The following is a 20480-nucleotide window of genomic DNA, read 5'->3' on the forward strand; positions in this document are numbered from 1 at the left end:
CTACTTCAACATTCGTCCTCCCAGCTACTCTCAGTTATCTGCCCGGATCGTCAACTGAAAGGTGCCATCCTGTGTTGAGAGTTTGAAAGATTTCGGCTGATATCATCATTTTATTCATCTGATAACTTTTGCTTCCTGATGACTTATATTACCCCAATGCCTTGATGCAGGAAAGGGGGTGGGCTGTTGCAACATTTTTGTTATAATGATGGTATGAATGCAAAAAGTTGGGAGGTTCTATTTATAAACAAAGTGATAAGAACTGACCAATCAGATGTAAATATGCTTTGCTATCAACCAATAAAAAATCCAGAATCGCTCTATAAATCACTAAATTGCTCGAGATTTCCTGCAGATAGACAGCTTCCGATTGCCTAGCCACCAGAAAACTCTATTCTTCGTCTGCAAAGCTATTACAATTCAACGTTTTGGATTGATACTGTCATTTTGTTTAAAACAACTTTTCTCTTTTCTTCTGAAACTAAGATATCATAGAACATCGTACACCTAACACATGAAAAAAGGATAAATTCTATGTGATGAGCATGCGTAGAAACGCTCAAGAATGGTGTGTAAATGTCTTATTTGGACCTACCTACAACAAAAATGAGTTCATCCAAGAGCTATTAAAAGCCAAAGCCAGAGTTGTTCAGCAAGTAACTGCCGAGGTTGTTCTGGTACTGTGTCGTTTCAATCGAGTTATTTGGGATCATGTTGGGTCGTTTAGCTGGAGTTGTCCAAAATGGTGCCAGGTCATTTCAACAGAGTTGTTCAAAATGTTGTTAAGTCGATTCGACAGAGTTGTTCAAAAATGGTGGCAGGTCGTTTCGATAGAGTTGTTTGAAGCGGTGTCAGGCCGTTTCAATGGAGGTGTTTGAAATAGTGACAGGTCACTTCAACTGGGTTGTTCAGGACCGTGTTGGGTTGTTTCGATGGAGGTGTACAGGATTGTATCAATAAAGTTGTTCAGGACCATGCCAGGTTGTGTCGACAGAAGTGTTTGGTACTGTGTCAGGTCATATCAACAGTATTTTCCATGTTAAGTCGTGTAGGTGAAAGCATTCAGTTTACGTTTATTGTCCAGTTGACTTGATGGTTGTTGCAGTCTGCTACGTGTGATAGCAAATGTTTATTTTTCTGCTCTTTTTTTAAGCTCATGAAACCACATTCTGTAAAATCACAAGTTTGTAAACTCCTTTTTAATTTATTGGACTTGTACCTTCTCAATGTAAATGCTGTTGACCAACCCAACTAGCATCAGAATTCACTGCAGATGCTGGAAAACGTACTCTAATAGCTTCTTTTCTCAGATAGTTTCACCACTCACATAAATAGAAAGCCTACTGAAACATGACGTCATGCCTCACAAGCAAGCAAGATTTGTCGAAAAGTGAAACTGTCAATAATGACTGAGAGTATTGAGTAAAATAAAAATAAGGAATACAATACTGAAACTTAACGTATTCAATATTAATAAAAAGAAAAGAAAAATAAGAATTAATTCAAAAGAAAAGGTTGTGTGCTTGTTTCATAGAAACAACATTTTGTAAATAAAGATTTCGTTGTTTTATGGATTTTAAAGATTCGAACAGTTTGCCTTGAAACTTTCCTCCCGGTAGAAACATGTAGAAATTTAAATGTAAAGTGAACAAATATCTTGTTACACAACTCCTCATACCCTATAAATCTGGACCCTGGTTACACTATCCCTTTACGATTCAGTGGCAATATAGCTTTTTGGGGGTAAATAAAATTAAAAAAAACAAAAAAACTTTTATATCTACAACCATATTTTTGTACATCATATTTTATTACTTGCCTTTGTTCAATAATAAGTCGTTGTTTGTTTTATTTGAAAGCTGTCACGCCAATCCGACTTTCTGCATTAACTTTCGAAAACATATCATTTTTAGTCGCGTGCAAGCGACTCTATAAGTCACTTTGTCTGTCCGTAACACTTTTGTGCTTGGCCTTTTTGGTTAAGAACAAAGGTCTGTTGTTAACAGATGTTGTTCTTAGCTTTTTAACATATTTTTGGCCAAGATCAAAGTGTAGTATCTGTTCGGCAGATACTGCAAGCTATGACTAGCTAGGACTAGCTATGACTAGCAAAGTCCAGATGTGGGGGCAACCCCACATGCCTGACCTTTAACCAGCTCCCATTTCCCACCTCTCGGGAGCTGGTCCCCTTTTTCCCTTCCCCCTCCCTTCACTCCTCACATTAAAAATCGGCCTTGTGCCAAATTTGCTCGGTGGGGGAGCAAATAAATACCATCTGTTCGGCAGATACTGCAAACAAAGACCCTATGTGGGGGCGACCCCACATATAAGACCTTGGTCAATGTAGGAGCAACCCTTCATACCAATTGTCACTATCCAGCTCCCCTACTCCAACCCATCGGGATCTGGTCCCCTTTTCCCTCCCCCCTCCCTCTCTCTCCACAGAAAAAAAAAAACGGCCTTGTGCCTAATTTGCTTAGTGGGGAAGCAAATAAATACCAACCCCACATATAAGACCTTGGTCAATGTAGGGGTAACCCTTCATACCAATTGTCACTATCTAGCTCTCCTACTCCCTGGGGAGTTGGTCCCCATTTCCCCTTCACTCCTCACATTAAAAATCGGCCTTGTGCCTAATTTTCTCGGTGGGGGAGCAAATAAATACCCCTTTCTTGGCCTTTTGGCCAAGGTCAGAGTGTAGTATCTGTTCTTACTACATGCTGTACTTATTGTGATATAAAGTGGAGGATCACTTTTCTGTATTAATTTAATGTAAAATGATCAGCCACTTTACAACCAGACAGTCTCAAAGCCATTCAAATCATTCTCCAGATCATTCAAGTTGTCTTTGAAGGATTCCAATTATTTTTTAAGCATTCAAGTCATTCTTAAGGTCATTGAATTCATCCTTAAGTTCATTAAAGTCATTCTAAGTCATTTACTTTTTATTTATTTAAGTCATTTCAGCCCATTTTTCAATCCTACATTCACGCATTCATTCATTTCACGAGAGCACGCGACTAATGGCTATCGGCTTTGTTCTCTAGTGTAATAACTGAACTTTCTTTCAGTTATAAAAATCCTCACAACATCAGTTAAGGTTGAATTTTTTTTTCCATATGATTTTTCTCTGGTTTGAGAGTAACAAGAATGATGACATGTCAATTTGAACCAAGTTAATAAGCTCTGGTTTGAGAGTATGTAGAATGGCAAAATGTCAGTTTCAGCCAAGTTAATAAGCCATGCCACAAAGACCAAAAAATCAAATACAAAATTCAAACACCAAACAACAAAATCAGGCAATAAATCAATTGTATGCATTAATAATTTTGTTTTATGAAATCAAAAGTAAAAAAACAAAACAAAAAAACAAAACAACAACAACAACAACAACAAAAAAAAAACACATGAATGTAATAAGTACATGGAAAATGCTGTGTTATTATTATTATTATTATTATTTTTTTTTTTCTTGCTAGATATTAAGGGTAGGGAAGGGCTGAAATATATGAAATCCTAATATGTGGAAAAAAAATCAATACGTCCGTGTAAACGAATATCAAAATACAAACTCCCTTTTAATGATGGTGTATGCATGTGGTGGGGGAGGGGAATGCAGCTCCCCAAAAGAGGTCACTCTAGATTAGGACAAAACTAAGAAGTGCCTCAATCTAGAAAGATTTCTCTATCCCTGACTGAGGACAGAAAAGATAAAGTGTACACTACAATTTTCTCATAAAGTCATTTTAATCGAATGCAGCTTAATTTCTGATGCATATTAATACCTGGTAATACGGAACGCATGATGCAACAAACCGGCCGGTGATTGTTTATTGAACCAACAAATTGATATTTTAAATATTCTACATCATTCATACGCATCAATTAATCCCTAATATAGAGATTAAGTATTAAGCTATTGAACACTCCACAGGACCCACTCAAAAGATGTTTCAAACAGTCATTTTAAAAGAAGCTTAAGAGACACATACAAGATATTAAAAACTCTATAATTTTGTGGCACAATCTGTGAAAAACCCTTTCGGGGAGCCCCAGCTCCCTGCATTTGGGGTTCTTTTACCAGATGTATACTATTCTTTCGGAGGAGAGGCACGTGCAATATGTCAGGTAATCCCAAAATGTCAACATGAGTGAGCGTGGGCTTGATTGACAAATGTTTTGTGCAAACGAGTGCAGAGAGGTGATAAGAAGTCACACCTGCTTGCTGACAATCGAATTTAAAACAATGTTTAAATGTTATGTATGCATTTCTCTTTTTCTTTCTTTCTTTCTTTCTCTCTCTCTTTCTCTCTTTTTTCCTTTCTGTCTTCACTTTCTTTATCTTTTTCAATAAGGAAAGAGAGGAGAACTAAATTGTATTGTTTTAGTCAGTCGAGGCTTGGATTCCGTGTGCGATGGACGCATAGCAGTTTTGCATCGCCCTCTACCAGTGTTAAAATAAAAGAATCTGGGTTTGTTTTACTGTACACATAGATTTGAAAACGTTGTCAAAAAAAAAATATATATATATATATATAACAAATAAATGTTATCAAAGGCAAGATAAGTTACTTTTCTACCTAACTGGATGCTTTTTTTAGTGTTTTTATTTAAAGTAACATGTTTATTCAGCTCGAAAAACATACTGTGTTTACCAATGTATTAGAAAATTCAAAATGGTGCCAGACTCTCTGTTGAACACGGTAAGTTTGTGAAAATGAGATAAAAATAAAAAAAAAAACTATAAAAATACTGTTAGAAACTAACTCAATAAGTTACCACGATATAGGTTGACATATATTTGGTGGGTTTTTACCAGTATTTTGTTTAGTTTCTTATTTTTAACTCCTTTTCCCAAACTTACCATGTTGAACAGAGAGTCGGTCGCCATTTAGAATTTTCCAATACATCGGTAAACACTGTATGTTTTTCAAGCTGAATAAACATGTTACATTAAATGAAAACTCTAAAAAATTATCCAGTTAGATAGAAACGTAACTTATATTGCCTTTGATAACATTTATTTGTTATATATTTGCTTTTTTTGACAACTTTTTCGAATCTTTGTGTACAGTAATACAAACCCAAGAATCTATATTTTTATAAAAAAAATGCCTTTATTCGCTAGTTTGTACAAGTGTTCGATTTTTAGAGAAGTACTCCCTGTTATGAAGAATACCTGTCATTAACAATGATGGAAATGCTGCCCGTAACGATGCAATGAAGACTCAATGACGACCAGACCGGCAAGCTGATTATAGCCAACGGTGCCATATTGACACCTTAATGTAAGGAGATGTACCTATCGCTTCCATTGAGGTCAGGACATGGGGAGCTGGTGGCGTGTGCTAGGACAATCGTTTCAGAAACGTCTCCATGACATGGACAAACCAAGAAACAACCCCTGGGAAATGATCCCGTCATAACTTAGCCTATAATTACTAATGTTATAATTAAACCTGTAATTAACATTATGTTCTGTTTCTGTGTATTTTATTAGATTTCTTTTTCTACTGTACAAGCTGACCGCTAAAAAAAATGAAACCTATCAAATCGTTAATGAAATTCCAAACACTTCTACAACTCAACCATATTTGGTAAAAATAACCTAAAAATTTTCAATCATGAATATAACACAGTGTTTATTTTATAACCGTTCAATAATATGCAGGGATACTTTGGCTATCGTATCATCAGTAGAAAGTGTGATCCTTAATGGGCTTCACAAACACTGGACACTAATTCCCAAGATATTTATTTGTGGCATTATCTCAAAGATAATGTCTATCAAAACAATCTACCAACTATTTCTGATCTGAAGAAGTCCATCGTAGTTTAAATAAGGGAAACGCCAAGAGAGGAACATATTTAAGTTATTGACAGCTTTGCGTGTCACATCAAAATATGTTTATCATTGAAATGCAATAAAACAAGGTCTGTTTGATATTCTGGATTGAAACTTGGTGGACAAGTCAGGCAGTAACTGACGTTTATTTGTAACTAAAGATGGCGTATCTTTTTGCAATGTGAGATTATCTTAATTTAATAAAGGTTCCCTTGAAATTTAAAGGTGAGCCTGTCGTTATTTTTGCTGTCTTTCTTTCATTCTGCCAAGAGCAAACCAACGTGGAATTTCTCACAAAGTGTTCAGCCATTAAATTGGTTAAAGGGGGAGATAAGTATATCCCCTGTATTCACAATCTTCAAGGTGTTGTGGGAACATGATGAGAATTAGCAGTGAACCGGATGTTAACGCATCCACCATGAGAGACAAAATGAAAAATTGTCTTTTGCACATGGCTCCACGCATCGCTTCCGCTTGGGAAGAAAAAAAATAAGATAACCACAAAATAATTATCGACCAATGGCAGAAAGGATCAGTGAACTTTAATTTATGTTTCAATTCCTATTTTTTTAGAGGTCATTCTGTATATGAAGACTCAATTTTCCTTCTACCTACAGCCTTGGTCTTTTCAAAACCAAGGTCATTAGGCATTTCATGTATTTGCAATAATTATCTTTCGTTCTTGTTCGTTCTTTACATAAAATGGCTTCGCGCGACTTCTATAAAAAGAACAACTTAGATAACTTCTGGTGTTGGAATAGTTGATTGGAATCAGAAAAAATGGTGTTGGAATGGTTGATTGGAATCAGAAAAAATGTGCTGATTTACCGATGCGAAAAACGATTCTTTCAGTTATTTTTGATTTGTTTATTTTTATTAACATTCAATTTTTTTATCGATAATGATAAAACGATAATGATCTATTAATTTTAAACTACTAGTAATACTAACATTTATAGATTACACCATCCCATCAAGTTTATTTTTATGTTTACAAAACTATGTGCACATATTGCATGCATTTATTATGGTAATTGCACAAATAAATAAATAAATAACAGAAACTCTATAAACATTGAGAGCTTTCAAAAGAATCAGAATCAATGATTTTATCGTAGTCAGAAATCCAGAACCAAATCGGTAATTGTATTGGAATCAGGAAAAATATTGGAATCATTTTATCATTAATAATTTCTCCATTACGTAAATATAACATGTGAAAAAGCAAAAATTATCTCCCTTTTAAATTAATGATTATTTAATATTGTAATTATACATAATAGCTCAGGGTAATCTTTCAATTCTTTGTTTATTCAAAACCAGTTCTATTAGGTCTTTAAGTGCATAGTGTTCACTGATAAGAGACGAGGATAAACACAAAGCTAGCCCCCAAGAGATGCTTCCTGATGGCTATGGAAATGATAATGAAATCTCTTAGGCACACATGATTCAACTAACTGGTCGGTGATTGTTAATTGCACCAACAAATCAATATTTTATCTATTCTGCATCGTTCATAGTCATCTATTAATCTCCAATGCAAGTTCTAGATACATTGAATAAGACAACATCATGATGGTAAGTCACGTTTTCTTGACGGGGTGAGTGAAATTAAGACCATTAGAGAATATAAGGGAGGTTTCTTGAACATATTAGTTGGTGCCGTGACCAGGATTCATCATTATGATCAAAGAAAACCATCTGATATATTGATAATAGGTGTGTAACGATTCACCAATAAGTCGACGTATCACAATACTTTTTAGTTTGACAATACTTCATTAGAGCATTTTTCAGGCCAAAGAGATTATGAAATAAGCAAGGATGAAGCTAATGTATGAAAATAAATATCTTTCACTTTATTCAAGCATATAATATTTTATGTAATTTTAATTAAGATTTACACTTTTAAGAGGTTAATATAGTTTGTTTAAAACATCATAGAAGACAAATGCAGAAGGTGTAAGTAGAGACAAACATTGAAGCAAATTAAGGCATATAGTGGTAGAATAAGGAGATTCACCTTTTATTAATACAATATGTATGCGTTTTTAATAGATTTTATACTTCTATTGTGGTCTTACTTGCGTCAACATAGTCTGATGAAACTTTCGCACAGTTTAATATTTCGAGAAATCCTTCTATCCTCAGATATTTAGTTATACCTCTGCTTGCGTTGCCTTCTATAAATTTTCTTCATATTTAAATTTCAATTTTTATTCAGTTTAGGATATCTAAATTAAAGAATATATATATGCCAGTGGATATTTAAGATGCTATTTTCAAAGCTAAACTCATTTAACACAAATTTAAACTTTTATTCGATTTATTATGAACAGTATAATACTGAATCCTGGTCACAGCACCAACTAATATGTTAACAATATGGGTACTTCAATTTATTATATCTATCTTTAAAAGGTTTTCCATATTTCTTTTTGTGAAGACTCGGATATAAATTTAACAACTTATATTTACGTGTAACACCAATATCATGAGAATCAATGATTATTTTAATCTTTAAAGTAATTTCCTCAAATAACAACATAGTTTTTACTCATATTCATTCCAAACCAGGCATATCTTTACAGAGATATGAGGAGCTAAATTAAGGACCATGCCTACAAGGACTATCTAAGTAGGGAATTAAGCACCGAAATACCTGCTCATATTAGATTTAAATTTCTTCATGTTGTTACAGTTAGAGAAGGATACGAGGAGGGAATTCTAAAATGTAGCAGTTCTGCAAGAAACTTGCAGGATAGTAAGTTATCTAGTATCGAGGGATCTATGTAGTGAAGGCATGTGATTTTGTTGCTTGTTGGGTTAGTCGGCGTATTTACATCGAGGGGGCACTAGTGTTACGAGTTCGTCAGGCATATTTCATTAAAGTACTTGTAGAATAAGCATAGGGATGAAACAATGCAGTGATGGGACAGGGGCTGGAGTTTGGTTGACATTGCAAGATTGGAGACTCCTTTTGAACTGACCAATAGGCAGACAAGTGGTAGATGCACTGGTCCGTACGTAGTAACAATATTCACTGCAAGGTCAGATTGTGGCTTTGTAAAAATATAGGATACTATCAGGTGTAAGTATTTTTTTAACATAGTAGAAGTTCGTTTTCTTTATAACAGCCTTGGCAATGTTTATGTGGTAAAATTCTCACATCAATCTACCCGCGTGCACAAGGTAAAGACGTCCTAGAAAATTTGTTTTAAAAAGAAACATAAGCGAAAGTAAATATTACTGTTCTAATTTAGTAGATCCTAGTTTAAAACATTATGATGTATTTTGCTTTACAAAAGATAATGCTGTTAAGAAAAATTGGAACATGCAATTTTGAATATGTTAATATTTGAACACTGATCACAGATCAACAATGAACAATAGAAATACAGATGCAGATAAATAAAGATACCAAGATACAGGACAATAGAAAATAAAAATTAAATCAATGCTGAATTCTTGTATTGCATTATATGAATCATGCTTCAAGACGCGTTTTGTCGGTTATTTTTATTAATAAATGATACAATCCAAATTTCATCATGTGGAACCCAAAATTTCAAGATAGGATCAGACTTTAGGCTACTAAGCTATAGTAAAAATGCAGAACCAAGCGTAAGCGAACGTAATAGAAATCAACGAAAAAAAGAAACTTTGGGTCCCACATAATAACATTATGATTGTATCATTTATTGCTAACTTATATATGATGGACTCTCCCGTCGATTTCGACGTATGAACTTCCGCCACAACAACTAAGTTGCTCGGAAATCCACACATGATTTGTTTCTAGTGGTAAAGGCTTTGTGTAGAACTAATTACACACACACACACATATTTATATATACATAATATATATATATATATATATATATATATATATATACGGAATATATATACACACAATATATATATATATATAAACACAATATGTATACACAATACACACACACACACGCATATATATATATATATATATATATATATATATATATATATATATATATATATATCAATACACACACAATCAAACAACGTCGCATCGCACACAAGCTATGAAAGAATTAGGCTTGAGTTTTGCCCTCATTCGGGCATACAAATGACTCTGGTTTCAAATCAAGAGTTCGGATATGTTCTACCGATAAACCCAAATAGGAACGAAATTGAAGTAGGAATTCTGATCGGCGGTTTTCATAGCTTGTGTGAGCTGCAACATTGTTTGTGTGTAGAAATAATTATATATATCCATATGCAAAAATCTAATTTATATATATATATATATATATATATATATATATATATATATATATATATATAGATAGATAGATAGATAGATAGATAGACAGGGAGAGAGAGAGAGAGTGGGGAAAGGGAAAGAGATAGAGAGATAGACACGTCTGTGTTCGTGAAAATATGAAAGATAAAGAACAACGGATTATGTGCCCGTAAATTGACCAAATTGATTTGGTGCTGTCAAAGACTGTGGGTCATATTCTAATATTAGTATCAATTAATTCATCGCATTGGCTTATAATTGGATCGTTAAAATGGATAAAACACGGAAGATTCTGAGTAGCATAATTGGCATATATATATATATATATATATATATATATATATATATATATATATATATATAAACAATCAATACAGCGGAAGAGAATGTTTACCCGATATATATATATATATATATATATATATATATATATATATATATAGAGAGAGAGAGAGAGAGAGAGAGAGGGGGGGGAGAAAGAGACGGAGAGACAGACACAAAGAAAGACAGAGAGTCATGAATAGATATATCAGGAAAAAGAGAGGGTGAATATATATATATATATATATATATATATATATATATATATATATATATATATATGTATTGTTTTAACAAAAACCAAGACTTCAAAGAATGGGTTGATAGCAACAAAAAGTGTATTTCATTGTTAGTTACAATTGTTTCAAAACTATTTGGACAAATTCAAACATTATGTCGTTTGAAAATTTTCATAAGAACAGCCTTTCATCAGACTTATTGAATAAAAAAACACTTTAACAATAAAACATTATGGAAAAAAAAACATTTCCTTAATAAGGAAAAGAAAACAAGCGAGACCACTTTACCTCTATCATATCTTTGCATATATATATATATATATATATATATATATATATATATATATATATATATATATATATATATATATATTAGCATTTCAGCCCGGCGTTGCCCGGGTGTTTGGAGGTGTATGCTGAGCAAAAAAAAAAAAGAGTAAATTTTTTGTTTAATTTGACCCCTATTATGACCCCTTAAAATTTATAGTTTCGGGCTCAAATCACTTTATTAAGTTAGATCCAGGTTCAAGGAACCTATATCTAAAATTTCAAGTGTCTAGACCTAAAATTGTCGGAGGAGTTTGGTAGAGTTCTTAAAGGTCAAATCGTTGAAATTTGACCCCTTAACAGCCAAATTTATGGCTGACACCCGTCACATCGATTTTCCCAAATCTCAGTACCCGGTATTTCAAATTTCGAGTCTATAGACTAAAAATTGACAGAGTTATTGCGTAGGGAAATGTACACAGACAGACAGACAGACAGACAGACAGACACGTTCACTTTTATAGATATATAGATATATAGATAGATAGGTAGATAGATAGATATATAGAGAGAGGGGTAAGATTATTAAAGAGTAAAATAAATAAATGTGAACACACACAAATGGCAGGCAAAAGACTCCGACACCTCGATTCTGGTCAGAGAACGGGCATTAGTGGAGTGATGGGGTTAATTTATTGACGAGACTGCAATCCAAAGTCTCGCACCAAACACAGATAACAGTATACATTCCACAACATCTTACGTACCTTATCTCTATTCTTTGCAGTATATTTCTAGAAGAGTGGAAAGAAAGGAGTACATCTTTATATAAGTGTTTATAATGCGCTGGTACGGCTGAAAACAACAAATATTTAGGCATAAATAGATTCAAATGTAGAAAATATAAAAAAAACAAACAAAAGAGAAAGATATTGAACATTTTAATTTACGATATATATGTATAGATATGCGAGGAAAAGATAGAGTTAAAGAACCGACACAATTGTGATAATTACTGTCGATTATATAATGCATTTATTTATTAAACCCCAGGATATATTTAATGCTGCAGCCATAAGTAAGCTCAATAGTTAACGTGATATGTCAAGCAGAGGTTTCATGTCATAATTCCGTAGATTACAAAGTTCACAACGCTATTAACAAAAAAAAATATTTATTTTCAGAACGTGATCATAAAATAAAAACTTTTCAGAACATGATTATAAAATCCAAAAATTTTCAAAAACATGATTATAAAATCAAAAATTTTCAAAACATGATTATAAAATCAAAAAGTTTCAAAAACATGATTATAAACTCAAAAATTTTCAAAACATGATTATAAAATCCAAAAATTTTCAAAAACATTATTATAAAATCAAAAATTTTCAAAAACATGATTATAAAATCAAAAATTTTCAAAAACATGATTATAAAATCAAAAATTTTCAAAAACATGATTATAAAATCAAAAATTTTCAAAACATGATTATAAAATCAAAATTTTTCAAAAACATGATTATAAAATCAAAAATTTTCAAAAACATTATTATAAAATCAAAAATTTTCAAAAACATGATTATAGAATCAAAAAATTTTCAAAACATGATTATAAAATCAAAAAAATGTTTATTTTTATGACTATAAAATATAATCATGTTCTGAAAATAAACATATTTTTGAAAAAGAATTATTTTCACTTTTATTTAAGGAGGAAAATTTTACAACCTCTCTTAATGTTCTTCATTACCATATCGACTATATCAATTTCAATCTAGATGGTTTCCAGTTGATATATATATATATATATATATATATATATATATATATATATATATATATATATATATATATATATATATATATATATATATATATACGTATGTGTGAAAAAGACAAAAAAGAAAAACAAATTAGATACAGAAATAATAAAAAATGAGAGCTTTACCGGTTTCATTCGGATCAACAAAAAACACCCTTTGCACACATCTTGTCTCCATGGCTTTTAATTTTCTGATACATCACGCATAAACATTGTTAATTCACACACTGAGCGGTCGAAATAGTGTAAAAGTTAATTCACACACTGAGCGGCCGAAATAGTGTAAAAGTTACATATATATATATATATATATATATATATATATATATAAATTCCACAGCCAAACAACGTCGCAGCTCACAAGAGACATGGCAGTCAACGAACCGGAAGTCCAAGACTGAGGGCGAAAATCTAATCTTGGACTTCCGGTTCGTTGACTGTCATGGCTCTTGTGAGCTGCGACGTTGTTTGGCTGTGGAATTTGTTATATACAATCTCTCACATTCTGAAAATCATATATATATATATATATATATATATATATATATGTATATATATATATATATGATTTTCAGAATGATTTTCAGAATATATATATATATATATTAAAATATTTAAAAACATACAATATATATATATATATAATTTTGCAAGAGATCATGCTTTTTAGGTAGAGTCAGAGACAGTTAACACTGAACAAAAACAGACTCTAGTGTAGAATCTGTTCTGATATTACACTTTATTTATTCTGTCCTTAGTCAGTGAAGAAGAAAATCCTTCTAGTCTAAGACAATTTCTATTTTTTCTAATCCAAAGGGCGCCTTTTTGGAGAGCTGGATGTTTACCACATTAAAAACAACCTTGTGTCACATTTTGCCCTCGTGAGGATGACAAATAAATAAGAACAATAAACAATAGAACAGGAAATAGAAGTTAGCCAGACCGTGGCCGAGTGAAGCCCGACTATTGGCTATTGAAAACATAAACGCGGGGGCATGGATAACAATGAGTCTGATTAGTTAGCTAGCTAAAGTAAACACCACGTGTATATATAAAACGATCAGGTAACATAAATTCCATCGGGCCAAGATCAAAGTGTAGTATCTGTTCCGGCAGATGCTGCACTTGGGATGATTTGTACCGGTCAATGGAGGGGAGACCCTCTATACTGGGACAATTATTATTTTTGGTAACCAGAGTGCCCCCTTTTTGCCTACTTTTAGGGGAGCTGGTTTTTACCTCACATTAAAAACGGCCTTGTGCCTAATTTGCTCAGTGGGGGAGCAAATAAATACCATCTGTTCCGGCAGATACTGCACTTAAGATAATTTGTACCAGTCAATGGAGGGGAAACCCTCTATACTGGGACAATTATTATTTTTGGTAACCAGAGTGCCCCCTTTTTGCCTACTTTAAGGGGAGCTGGTTTTTACCTCACATTAAAAACGGCCTTGTGCCTAATTTGCTCAGTGGGGGAGCAAATAAACACCATCTGTTCCGGCAGATACTGCACTTAAGATGATTTGTACCAGTCAATGGAGGGGAAACCCTCTATACTGGGACAATTATTATTTTTGGTAACCAGAGTGCCCCCTTTTTGCCTACTTTTAGGGGAGCTGGTTTTTACCTCACATTAAAAACGGCCTTGTGCCTAATTTGCTCTGTGGGGGAGCAAATAAATACCATCTGTTCTTCAGATGCTGCACTTCAATTTCTTGTTCTCTGTCGGTGGAGGAGAAATCCTTCATGACTGAGACAATTTTTATTTTTGTTCCTTTTCTCCACGTTAAAAAACGACCCTGGTGTCTAACTCTGTCCCGTGGGGAGGCATTGTAAATAGGAACATGAATTCCATGCATTTTAGCCTGATGATTCCTTTCAGGGATGAAACAGGTGAGTTTCTGTGTAGCTTATTTGCCACACACACACACACACGCACACACACACACACACACACACAAACATATATATATATATATATATATATATATATATATATATATATATATATATATATATATATACTAGCAAGCCACCCGGCGTTGCCCGGTCGTAAAATACGCATAAATATTATATTTTAATTAATGCCGATTTCTTATTTATTAGAAATTAAATGTAACGTTAAATTCCTTAAAAAAAAAAATGAAATTAAAAAAAAAAAAAACGGAAAGAAACTGAGACATATGCATGGGAGTATTATGTTTTTTCTAAACAGTTCACTTCTTGTAAGTAAAATAAAAAGTACCCGAGCTGAGATCGAAACCAATGCCTACAGGTAGGGAGTCAAGTACGATAACTATTAGGCCAACTTGACACGTCCTTCAAGAAGTGTTTTCAAGCCTACTTATTCTTAACATAAGGAAGCTGTCATGTTTTACAACAACGCATGCGCAGTCTTGAAACAATTGCCAAACGGATGAAAATCCGATGACCCTAATTACCAATTTTTCAAGTTTTACTCCTTATCAGCCCATTTTCTGGATGAAAACCGATTAAAAAGTTTTCCACATGTACCCTTTATACCAAATTTCAAGTCTTAGATAAAAAAAAACAAAACGTTGAGTATATAGGTTGAGAAGTTTCTTCACTCACACATACATTTTCACCAGCTTTAGACCGAAGATATCTGCAACAGATTGTACATTTCAGTTCTTATTGAAAGTCGGTAGAATTTGATTACCATTAAATGGCAGACCGGAATGGCATCACAAGTTGGAAAAATCGAGGAATAGAGATAGACAGAGCAAAAGAGAGACGGGGTAGTGAAAGAAAGATAGAGAACGAGATAGAGGGAGAGGGAGGGAGAGAGAGAGAGAGAATATGGGTGAGAGATGAAAACTAGAAGTCAAGAGACAGTGAGGTAGACAAATAGGTAAAGCCAGACATAATTAACAATATATAAAGAAAGATAAAAAATAGTAATATGATTATAACAGAGAGAGAGAGAGAGAGAGAGAGAGAGAGAGAGAGAGAGAGAGAGAGAGAGAGAGAAAAAGAGAAAGAGAAAGAGAGAGAAATGAATAGAGAGGGTAGAAGAAAGAGGGAAACATCAGAGCGAGAAGGAAATAGAAAAATAGCGATGAGATACAAAGTAAGAGACAGAACAATGACAAAGGGAGAGAGGGGAGATAAACTGGTTTTAAATAATTATGCTAGAGGTCAGAGTAGCAAAAGAGAAAAACGTATAACAATCTACACCTAATGGTTTTAATGAGGTGTAAAGAGTTGATGAAATTAGATGATAATTGAACACGTGACTCTCACACACATCTATGTGTATGTATACATACAATATATACACGCATACATGCGTAATATATATATATATATATGTATATATGTATATATATATATATATATATATGTATGTATGTATGTATGTATGTACATAGAATTCGCCATAGAAAAGACGAGCAAATAGGAGCCTCCTATCCTGTCTGAAAGTGACTCAATGTTCAACGAACGAGACCTGATATGTTCCGTTGTACAACTCATTTTCTCTACTTATTATTCAAGTTACAACTACAGTACCTTTGGTCAAGATAAAAGTGTAGTATCTGTTCTTCAGATGCTGCATTGCTGCACTTCATTTTCTTGTTCTCTTTCGGTGGAGGAGAAATCCTTCACGAATGAGACAATTTTTATTTTTGTACCTTTTCTCCACGTTAAAACACGACCCTGGTGTCTAACTCTGTCCCGTGGGGAGGCATAGTAAATAGGTACAACTACAGTACCTTCAAAATGCATCACTGGATTGCCATAAATAACAGGGACATGTCTAGGGTGATGAAAAAAAAAATGTCCGGCTACGGTTATGGCCTTTGATGTGGTTTCAAGTGAGGGCTACATCATGCCACCTCACATCTCTGTAGTCGGCTTGAAAGTTAACATTAAAGAAGAGTGTGGTGATCCTCTGGTGCAATCAAATTTATTTATTTTTTTTTGTGACGTATATTTTATGAAATATTGATATTTTACTAATCTGCAATAAAGCGGTTGGCACGGTTTATATATATATATATATATATATATATATATATATATATATATATACATATATATATATATATGTATATATATACACATATATATATATACATATATATATACATGTATATATATAAATATACATATATATATACATATATATATATAAATGTATATATATATATATATATATATATATATATATATATATATATATATATATATATATATATATATGTTAATGTCGATTTCTCCGTTCAATCAGTAGAGAGAATGGACACTCCGGTAAGGGGAGCTGTGCGTGTAATTGTGAGGCAAGGGGTGGGCAATCCAGGACCACACCTCTCCTGAATAGGCACTGCTTGGGTCCAGTGGCACGGATAGGTTCAAGACTGACTGGAAACAATGCCGAGATAAGCAGAGATCACATGCATCACCTGGAATTTCCAAATGGTCACCCATTTTAGTATTGAATAGTTGAACAGACTACTCAATGTTGCTGAACTTCGGTGATCTGATGGGAACCGGTGTGTCAATTTGATTATACTGTGTGTGTATATATATATATATATATATATATATATATATATATATATATATATATATATATATATATATGCCAAAACAAACGCATTATTACAAAATAAATAGAGATTTATTTTGTTTGAAATTATTTCTCAATAATGCGTTGTTTTGGCTTCTAACGTATATAATACGTATTTATGTTATACAAACTCAACCAGCGCTTCTAAGGAACAAGAAATCTTAACGTGAATCCCGCGTGACCTTACGCACCGTTCCGAGATTTAAAAAAAAAAAAAAACTACCGTAAAAACAGCAAATGGACTTTTACTTTCTGATTCTCTGCCCCAACAACAACATGGCAAGAAAGAAAGAAAGAAAGACATACTGAAGATGTCTGTTTATTTTGTAATAATGCGTTGTTTTGGCTTCTACCGTATATAATATGTATTGATTTTATTCAAACTCAACCGGCGTTTCTAAGGAACAAAAAATCTTTATATATATATATATATATATATATATATATATATATATATATATATATATATATATATATATGGATTTAGTAAACGCCATTCTACAGCAGATATCGTAACCGTAATCTCTGAACGTATATGCCATACACTAGACAAAGCAGGGGAGTGTAGGGCAGCAGCCCTAGATATATCTAAGGCTTTTGACAGGGTATGGCACGATGGTCTTCTCAGGAAAATCAGATCATACAGTATCACTGGACGAATACTTAACATAAATAAATCCTGCTTAAATAAGAGAAGAATCCAGGTTATCCTCTACAGTCGTACATCTAAACAATGATATAAATGCAGGGGACTATTCTTGGACCTGTATTATTCCAAATATTCATAAATTACCTCTTTAATAAAATTGTCCCTGTGATGGGTATATTTGCTGAGGACACCACGCACAGGGGGAAAGTGAATGAACACATATTCAAGGCAATGGCAGAAACCTTAGAGGAAGACCTCCAGTCTGTAGTGGAATGGGGTCAAAAATGGATGGTCACATTCAATACTGCCAAAACTTAACTCGTTTCCATTAATAATTACAAGTAACATTCTCAACCACCAATAGCTAAAGATAAATTACCTGAAAGTATGTCTTTCAAACTACTCGGCTTAACGTTCACAGGGAACATGAGTTGGATCAGATACATCGAGAGCATTACTAAGGCGAAGAAAGTGGGTATTTTTTACCGTGTTAGAAAGTTACTTACACCTGAAAGCATCCTGTACCTCTAAAAACCCACATTTTGCACATGTATGGAGTATTGTTCTCACATTTAGGCTGGTGCATTATCTACTGGTCTCTCACTCCTGGACAGGGTCCAAAAGAGAGTCGCCAACCTGGTAGGCCCTGAACTGTCATCCAAGCTTTAACCTCTGTCCCATCGACAAAATGTTGTAAGTATTTTAATGTTTTACAAGTATTTTAATGGTGGATGCTCTGGCGAACTACAAACACTTATGCCCCCTCGATATGAATACCCCCGACAAACACGACGTACAGCAAAATCCCACCCCTACACAGTAGAAATCCCTAGATGTAAGAAAGCCTTCTACTCTAATAGGGTTTTCTGCTAGGCTTTGGAATTGCATTCCGGATTCCTGCTTCCCCAACTGTACTGACATGCAGAAGTTCAAGTGTAATGTGAACAGACATCTTGCTACTCAACTCCCCACATAGTATCCCTGTAACTTATGTCCCTGATAGTAGCCTCCTACATCAAACTGGTACTGTGCCTTGTTTGGTGTGAAAATGTTACAATATACATACATATATATATATATATATATATATATATACACACACACACACACACACACACACACACACACACACATATATATATATATATATATATATATATACATATATATATATATATATATATGATGGACTCTCCCATCGATTTCAATGTATGAGCTTCTGCCACAACAATTAAGTTGCTCAAAAGTCCACGCAAATAATTTGTTTATGGTGGTGAAGGTTTTGTGTAGAAACATCCACACTTTTTGGCATTACTGCTAACCTTTGGCGGCGCAGATGACTGCCACAGGACAAAGTATACAGCAGACCGCATGTTTTTACATCACAGTTTTCTTTCATGTCTTAACAGAGATTGGGGATGCATCTCTCCCAGTGAATGAATGCGCCTCCAGATACCAACCTAGAAATTTCTACAACTCGGCGCGGTACATAACGCGCCTAGCCTTCCGAAATGGTCACCCATTTGGTACTGACCAGGCTCAACGTTGCTTAAAAACCGGTGTGTGAACGTGATTGTGCCGTATATATATATATATACATATATATATATATATATATATATATATATATATATATATATATATATATATATATATATATACACGGACGGCCAAAAAAACGGCCGTGTAGCTGAAGCAATAATGTAACTTAACAGAAAGATACGGTAATAAAAAATAAAACGTATATATATATATATATATATATATATATATATATATATATATATATATATATATATATATATAATATAAAGCTGAATGTGTATGTGTGTGTGTGTGTGTGTGTGTGTGTGGTAACGAATAGGCTCTTATATGGTTAACTATTTTAAAAAACTGATTCCATATAATGATAGAACATGTATCGAGACACAGGAATGGGTATGTTTGATCTGGCAGAACGGTGGTTCATTAAAATTGTGGGGTCTGCGTTCGCACCTGGTTCACAAAGTATGGAAATAAAAAATTAAAAAATTAAAAAAAAACGTTTACAAGTGTTTTTGATATAGATGTACATAATAATACTTTGATAAGTATATTTTAACTTAAATAGGGATGGTATAATAAAATTGTGGGGTCTGCGTTCGCGCCTTGCCTCCATAGAATGAAAATAGGCACAAACTGTAATAAAGACTTTTCATGTCTATCTGCGTAAGTATACTTTGATAATTATGTTTCAGTTTGAAGAAATATAGTATAATAAAATTATGGGGTGTTCGTTCGCGCCTGACTTCCATAGAATGGAAATATGTCACAAAGTTTAACAAGGTTTTTTTTTAATATAGATCCACAGAATATTGTGATAAGTGTTTCAGTGTGAACAGGTATGGTATAATAAATTATGTGGTTTATCTATTTTATTTTTACTTTCATCATATTTTGCTTTGGTTTTGATACCCCCAAA

The 20480-nt window shown here is 33.3% G+C and overlaps 1 protein-coding gene and 1 pseudogene across 4 annotated transcripts in view; one reads left to right on the top strand and one right to left on the bottom strand.

Moving 5' to 3' along the window:
* LOC145277923 (sodium channel protein 1 brain-like) overlaps positions 1-20480 on the bottom strand; it is a 1166286-nt gene that overhangs the window by 666009 nt on the left and 479797 nt on the right. For all 4 annotated transcript variants that reach the window (XM_080129995.1, XM_080129992.1, XM_080129994.1 and 1 more), the window contains one exon: positions 11725-11751. In XM_080129995.1, coding sequence (XP_079986121.1) covers positions 11725-11751 — 27 coding nt within the window. The remainder of the gene's footprint in view (positions 1-11724; positions 11752-20480) is intronic.
* Positions 2664-2794, top strand: LOC145278563 (U2 spliceosomal RNA; annotated as a pseudogene).

This window comes from Euprymna scolopes, chromosome 6 (genome assembly GCF_053919585.1).
Source record: "Euprymna scolopes isolate OS-2025 chromosome 6, ASM5391958v1, whole genome shotgun sequence".
Classification (NCBI taxonomy): domain Eukaryota; kingdom Metazoa; phylum Mollusca; class Cephalopoda; order Sepiida; family Sepiolidae; genus Euprymna; species Euprymna scolopes.